General features: G+C 54.3%; 1 protein-coding gene across 2 annotated transcripts; it reads left to right on the top strand.

Annotated features, from left to right (window-relative positions):
- Window positions 1-1,336: 1,336 nt before the first annotated feature.
- Window positions 1,337-6,825, top strand: CPLANE2 (ciliogenesis and planar polarity effector 2). 2 transcript variants are annotated; one of them, XM_021683480.1, is made up of 6 exons: window positions 1,337-1,446; window positions 3,328-3,477; window positions 4,691-4,843; window positions 5,374-5,498; window positions 5,747-5,883; window positions 6,113-6,825. In XM_021683480.1, exons 2-6 carry the CDS (start codon window positions 3,366-3,368, stop codon window positions 6,360-6,362), a joined length of 777 nt encoding a protein of 258 aa, XP_021539155.1. In that variant the 5' UTR covers window positions 1,337-1,446; window positions 3,328-3,365; the 3' UTR covers window positions 6,363-6,825. The 2 variants fall into 2 exon arrangements, with proteins under 2 accessions (XP_021539155.1, XP_044769824.1); XM_044913889.1 differs by lacking the exon at window positions 1,337-1,446 and adding an exon at window positions 2,862-2,919 and having other exon boundaries at window positions 6,113-6,819.
- Window positions 6,826-7,085: the final 260 nt, after the last annotated feature.

Genomic DNA, 7,085 nt, shown 5'->3' with positions numbered 1-7,085 from the left:
CACTCCCTGGGTGTCCCACCCACCCCTGCCCCCGAGATCCTCAGGCCTGTGTGTCTGCCCACCTGGGCCATCTACTTCAGGCAGGTGATTGTCCCTCCCTGCCTTGATAAATCCTCTCCAGGCCTTAGGGGGCCTTGTCCAGAAGGTGCTCAATCAGCTTAGGGGATGGAGAGAGACCAAACCATGAAGAAATGAACGGATTAATCAGGATGTTTTACACCAGAAGGGCCTTTAGATAGAGGGTCCACCTGCTTCACCTTAGGCCTTAAGGGGAAAAGCATCTTGCTCAGGGGGACACTCAATTTAATGGTCAGAGGGGGCACAGGAAAGCGGAACTCACCAGACCAAAATGGTCCACAAGCATCCTTCTGAAATGAAATTCTGACCACCTCACTCCCAGGCTCTAACCCTTGACTGGCTTCCTGCCACCAGCAGCAGTGTTTACGTGAGATCTGTGGACTTGCTATGGACTGCATCTTGTGTCTCCCTCTTCACCCCCCATCAAAATCCATGTGTTAAAGCCCTAACCCCCAATGTGACTTACTTGGAGATAAGGCCTTAAAGAGGGTAATAAAGATTAAATGAGGTAATCAGGGCGGGACCCTGATGCAATAATACTGGTCTCCTTAAAGAGGAAGACACACGGGCGCCTGGGTGGCTCAGTTGGTTAAGCGACTGCCTTCAGCTCAGGTCATGATCCTGGAGTCCTGGGATCGAGTCCCACATCAGGCTCCCTGCTCAGCAGGGAGTCTGCTTCTCCCTCTGACCCTCCTCCCTCTCATGCTCTCTGTCTCTCATTCTCTCTCTCACAAATAAATAAAATCTTAAAAAAAAAAAAAAAGAGGAAGACACACCAAGGATGTGTGTGCACAGAGCGGCTGCCTGCAAGCCAGGGTGAAAGGCCTCACCGGAAACCAACCCTGCTGGCACCTTGAGTTTGGACTTCCAGCTGCCAGAACTGTGAGAAAATAGATTTCTGTTGTTTAAGCAGCCCAGTCCCTGCAGGCTGATGCAGAACCTACTTTCTAAACTGCCCAGTGCTCTTGTTAAATGTGCAAGCTTACAGACCCATCTGGCCCCCTAAAGCAGAATCTCTGGAGGATGGACCCCAAGAATCCATGTTTTGAACAGCCTCCTGATGCTCACCGAAGTGTCCTCTCAGGGGCTCCTGAGGGCAGTGAAGGCTGATTCCCCTAAAACCTCTGGCCACTAACTCTGATCACCAGCCTCCCTCTCTGTCCAAGAGGACTTCACATCTGGCCTCCAGGTGAACCGGCAAGCTCATTCTGCCAAGTTGCTTCGTTTCCTCACACTCTCCCTGAGCCCTCCCAAGAGCCAAGACAGAGCAGGGCTAAATGTGAAGCCTGGAAACTCACAGATCTGAGCCCTGCCACGGAGAGAGAGCGCTCCACACAGTGTGACCAATCCTGACTCTGGGCCGATGCGGTAAGAACTGCAGGAAAGGGAGCTGAGCAACCTGGGAGTGTGGGCAAGGGTTTCAAGGGGCAGAATCCCATAGGAATGGGTATTCAGTTGTTGTATTTCTGCCCGGCTGCCGTGGAAGCAAGTTGAGAGCAAGAGCCCTGTCTCACACAGCCGCAGCCCTTCTACTCTCTTGGACATAATGGGCCGCAGTAATTTGTGGGTTCATGGCCCTCTGGCTGCTTTCAGCATTACTAAGAAGAGCCCTCCTAGTGGCTGGGCGCAGAGTGTAAAAAACACGAGACCCAGTCTGGCAGGATAGATGCTCAGAGTCCAAAAACCCTGGGTTCCAAGTCTAGTTTTCCCACTGACCATGTGTGTGATGTGACCTCTGATAATCACAATGTCTCTGAGTTCCCTCTTCTATAAAAGACAAGAGGGATAATATTTCCTACACAGGCTTGTTTACGAAATTAAATGAGGTCACCTCTATAAAGGCCCACTATCTAGCACTTAGTTAGCCTTCAATAAAAGTTAACTTATAGATTCCTTACAAAACAGGGATTTGTCCTACATGAAGGCCCTAAAGAAGATACTGGTGAAAATCAAGCATAATAGACAACCTCTGAGGAAGGACCCACCTGCATCCTGTCCCACTAACAGGCATTTACTGAGCACCCACCTTCTGGTAACAGGCCGGTGCCTGTTGTTGGAACAGTGGAGAGGGGCTCAAGGCCTCAGTGCTGCAATGTCTGCTCCAGGAGGGGAGTACTTCTGGGTAGTCTTTTGTATTGTCAGCGCGTAGGACGGGGGGAACACACAGTAGGTGCTCAGTAATTATTTGTTGAATGAATGGGATGAATCAATCAATAAATGAATGACTGGCCAGTACAATCCTGTGGGCCTCTGACTCATTTTTAAGACCTTGAGCGAGTCCCTTAACCGCTCTGAGCTGCTGTTTCCCCACTTGTGAAGCCAGAGGCGTTTAACTCATCTCTTAGGTCCTGCCGAGCAGAATTGATAGTAACAGCAGCGACAGTAACTTACTGAGCACTGCTATGGGCCGAGCGCTGTTGTAAAAACGAAACGAAACAAAACAACAACCCCTAGCAGGTAATAGTATTTTACCTCCACTTTATAGGAAGGAGACTAAGCACTGAGAGGCAGGGAAGGCCCCTGGAGACGAGGGACTTGATCAGGTTTTGGAGGAAAGCTTGGGGGGTCGGACCGAGCGATGCGTAAGACCCATGGCCCAGAGGGGAAGGCCCGGTCCAGGGGGTGGCGCTGCGCAGTGGTAGCGGCGAACTTCAGAGGGGCCAGCCCCGCCCCCGGCGTCTCCCTGACAACAGCCTCCGCACATGCGCCTCAAGCACCCGCTCCTGGGCGGGCGGCGGGCTCCGAAGCCGGATCCCCGCAGGGCGGAAGCAAGCCGAGCGGGCTGGGCCTTTAAAGGGACCAGCTCCGCCCGGGCCCGTTCGCCGACGGGACCTGCTGATGGTGAGGGCTGGGTGGCCCAGGGAGTCGGGATCGAGGCAGAGGAAAAGCAGGGCTGTGTAACACGCACACCCCCCCCCCGCCCCGAGATGACAAAGGAGGGGAGGGCTGTGTAAATTCCCCCCGAGGCAATAGTGGGATAAGTATTTCCCCAGGGAACAATATGGGGAAGAAGAGACTCTGGGATTGCACCTTCTGGGTAATAAGAGGGAGACGGGGAGTGTGGAACTCTCCAGGACTGAAAGGAAGCTCGGGCTCCAATAGCGCTAATGGAGATAAGGCTGGGGGGCCATAGCTGATCCCCCACCCCAAGGAGGGAGGAGCTGGGGCTCCAAGGGAGAGTCAGAGAGCAGGTTGAGAGGGATCACAGGTCCAGCTCGGGACAGTTACCCTCTCCCATCCCCTACTCAGCGTTCTGCCATCTCTCTACCCTGTCGGGGCGCCCAGCCATGGCCAGACCACCTGCCCCGGGCTCGGTGATTGTTCCAGACTGGCACGAGAGCGCCGAGGGCAAGGAGTACCTGGCCTGCATCCTGCGCAAGAACCGCAGACGGGTGTTTGGTAAGTGCCTGCCCCCCAAGCCTGTGGCCTGTTGTTCCCTGCGGGGGGAGCAAAGAAGTAGGGCAGTGAGGGCCTGCTTTGCTGCACTCCTCAGGCTTGGGGACCCCTGGAAGCCCTATCCCTGGGGACCCCGCCACCGAATCACCTTAGAGTTAATTCCATCATCAGACCAGGAACATGGAAACAGTGGAAACCCTGCCAAGAACCACTGTCATCAGAGAGGCTGTTGATTGAGTTCTCACTGGGTGCCAGGCCCTCTGCTGGGCACATTATGCAACAGACTCCCAATTACCTTCAACAGTACACCTTACAGACTTCTCCAAGATCCAGCCTAGTAAGTAGAGGCAAGCCTCCTCTATATCCTGCTGTCTCTAAGGCAAGACATTCATGTTTCCCAGGATGAAGCCAACTCACCCAAGGTTGGGCTGACAGGTCAGCAGAGGGGCCTGGCATCTGCTGTGGGGGCTCAGCTCTGGACAGAAGAAACAAAGCACCAGAAGGCTTAAGACCAGAGAATGAGAGGGCAACCCACAACTTAGGACTTTCAGGTCCTAAGCCTATGGATGTATCATAATTAAATTTTTTTCAAGTTAGTTAAAAGCATTCATAAAGATCTCGATATATTGATTCTACTGAGTTTATTTATAGTAATTGAGAATATTTTTGCTGATATTTCTCCATTGAGGAAAGACTTATGAAAAACCTTGCCTTTTTACATGTGGGAAATCTAGAACATGTGATAAAGTATCAGTAAAAATAATCTCATGCATCAAACTTTAAATAAAAGTAATTCGGTGTTATTTGGAGTAGGCTTTGGTGCAGAGCCCAGGTGTTCTTTTTTTTTTTTTTAAAGATTTTATTTATTTATTTGAGAGAGAGAGAATGAGAGACAGAGAGCATGAGAGGGAGGAGGGTCAGAGGGAGAAGCAGACTCCCTGCCGAGCAGGGAGCCCGATGCGGGACTCGATCCTGGGACTCCAGGACCATGACCTGAGCCGAAGGCAGTCACTTAACCAACTGAGCCACCCAGGCGCCCCAGAGCACAGGTGTTCTTAGCAGAGCTCACCCAGGGACCCTGCTTGTGTCCCAGGCCTCCGTAATGAGCATAGACAACCATGGCTGGCTGGCACTGAAAAGCTCTTAGAGTCGATGGGTCTGATGGGGCAAGTGCAGGTTGACCTCTTGACCCCACCTGGCTCCCTTCTTGTCCCAGGGCTGCTGGAGCGACCAGTGCTGCCCCCACCCGTGGCCATTGACACAGCCAGCTACAAGATCTTCGTGTCTGGCAAGAGTGGCGTGGGCAAGACAGCCCTGGTGGCCAAGCTGGCTGGCCTAGAGGTACCCGTGGTACACCATGAGACCACTGGTGAGTCCAGCTGGGGAGGCCTTCCCTGTGGTGGAGGAGACACTGGCCCTTGTCCCACCATTTACTGTGCAAACTTGGAAAGTCACTTCACTTCTCTGAGCCTACATCTGGCTCCTCCATTCAGCACAGATAATAGTACCAACCCCAAAGTACTAGAACTAGTACGGAGCTGGCACAAGAAAGGTGCTCAGGGAGCACTACTCTTCCTTTCTTGTTTCCTTCCGCTGGATGCTGATTGGCCAGCAGATTGCAGCAGTGCCCAGTATCCAGTATCTTTGGGTCCCCCTATACGTACAAATGAAACTGCTTTGTCATGGCTAGGGTTAGGGCTTCCTTTCCCCAGCAGACTGGAGGCTCATCTAGGGCAGGTCAATTTCTCCCATCAGACTGAGAATTCTCCCAGGTCAGCGAATGTGCCTTCCCTGTCAGGCTGGTGACCCAGCAAGGACGTGTCTTCTTCCTATTCCTTCCTGGTCCCCTTAACCCTCTCCACTCTGCCTCCCCCATGCTGAATGACTGACCCTCCCCAGGCATCCAGACCACCGTGGTATTTTGGCCAGCCAAGCTGCAGGCCAGCGACCGTGTTGTCATGTTCCGCTTTGAGTTCTGGGACTGTGGGGAGTCTGCACTCAAAAAGTTCGATCACATGCTGCCGGTGAGCAGGCAGGTGGGCCTGGGAAGGTCCGGGAGGGGCTGGTTGTCTGAGATGGGTTTCTGAGTCTGAGTGTCTGAGCCCAGCCTGCCTGGTCTGCAGGAGCCAGTTTTGGGCATGGGCTGAGGGTGCTGCCCCAGGTGGGAGAGCTCTGAGCTGGCAGTGGGGACTGGGCCTGTGGAGGAAGGGAGTGAGCTAAGACTTCTCAGGGCCCATGGTTACAAGTCTCACATCAGCCTCTCCATCCCCAGGCTTGCAAGGAGAAAACAGATGCTTTCCTCTTCCTCTTCTCCTTCACCGACCGTGCCTCCTTTGAAGACCTCCCTGGACAGCTGGCCCGAGTAGCAGGCGAGGCCCCTGGTGTTGTCAGGATGGTCATTGGCTCCAAGTATCCTTTGGGTGGCCCCTGGGGCAGTCAGAGGCCACATTTGGCAAGGCATGAAGCAAGGGGATCAGGTACCCTGCCTCTGCCCAGCTGTGGGGTCTAGTCCCATGGACTTTATCTTAAAGGCAGCAGGGGCCCTCCCCCCCCCACCAGCCCAGCGAGGAGGCCTAAGGCTAGATGTGATGAGGCGGTAAGCTGAGGCATCCGGCCAGGCTCCTTGACCCTCCTCCAGATTTGACCAGTACATGCAAACAGATGTGCCTGAGCGGGACCTCACAGCCTTCCGGCAGGCCTGGAAACTGCCCCTCCTGCGGGTGAAGAGTGTGCCAGGCCGGCGGCTGGCAGATGGACGCACACTGGATGGGCGGGCTGGGCTGGCTGACATTGCCCACGTGCTCAATGGCCTGGCAGAACAGCTGTGGCACCAGGACCAGGTGGCAGCTGGCCTGCTCCCCAACACCTCTGAGAACACCCCCAGCTGATCCCTAGTCCCAACCCTCAGGTGACCCAAGGCAGAGGGCAACAACACCCAGGTCCTAAGGCTGAGGCAGGAATATGGATCTCATCCTGAAGACTGGCCAGAGGGGCTGCCAGGAGGATGGTGTCCTGAGAAGCCTCCTGCCCCAGCAGCGCCTTCCTGGCAGAATTCATGGCAGTGAGATGGGGACGCAAGGCTCTTGGGGTCAGTGGTCTGAGGGCATCTGGGTGCCCCCTGGCCTTCTCCTTCTGACCTGGGGAGTCTAGGCTCTGGAAGCTGAGGAACTGTAGGGGCAGGGCTCCAGGGCTCAAGTTTCTCCCCCAACTGCCTGCTGTCCTCCCAGAGAGGGTGAGTGGGAAGAGGGGCTGTCCCAGCTGGGCCCTAGACCTCAAGTGACTTCAATCAAGAGCCTGTATTAGTTGAGGTAACACCATCTGCTGTACCAGATAAACCCTGAAATCTCGGTGGCTTAACTCTATGGAAGTTTTTTCCTTGCTCTGTCTCACCTCAGGTGTAAGTGAAAGGTGGGCCTGGGGGCTCTGGGGAATGAACTCATGCAGAGACCCTGACTCTGAGGTCTTTAACACATGGCTTCCCAGTTTGCCCTGGGGCATCAACCTCCAGTCAGCGGACTGGGAATGAGTGCAAGTGGAAGGTTACCTAGGAGGTTTCCCAGGACCTGGCCTCTGCCCACCTTCCATTGGCCAACATGTAGTCACATGGTTAC

The sequence above is a fragment of the Neomonachus schauinslandi genome, chromosome 4, assembly GCF_002201575.2.
Source record: "Neomonachus schauinslandi chromosome 4, ASM220157v2, whole genome shotgun sequence".
Taxonomy (NCBI): domain Eukaryota; kingdom Metazoa; phylum Chordata; class Mammalia; order Carnivora; family Phocidae; genus Neomonachus; species Neomonachus schauinslandi.
Note: the sequence above shows the minus strand (reverse complement) of the source record. Positions and strands in the feature narration are given on the sequence as shown.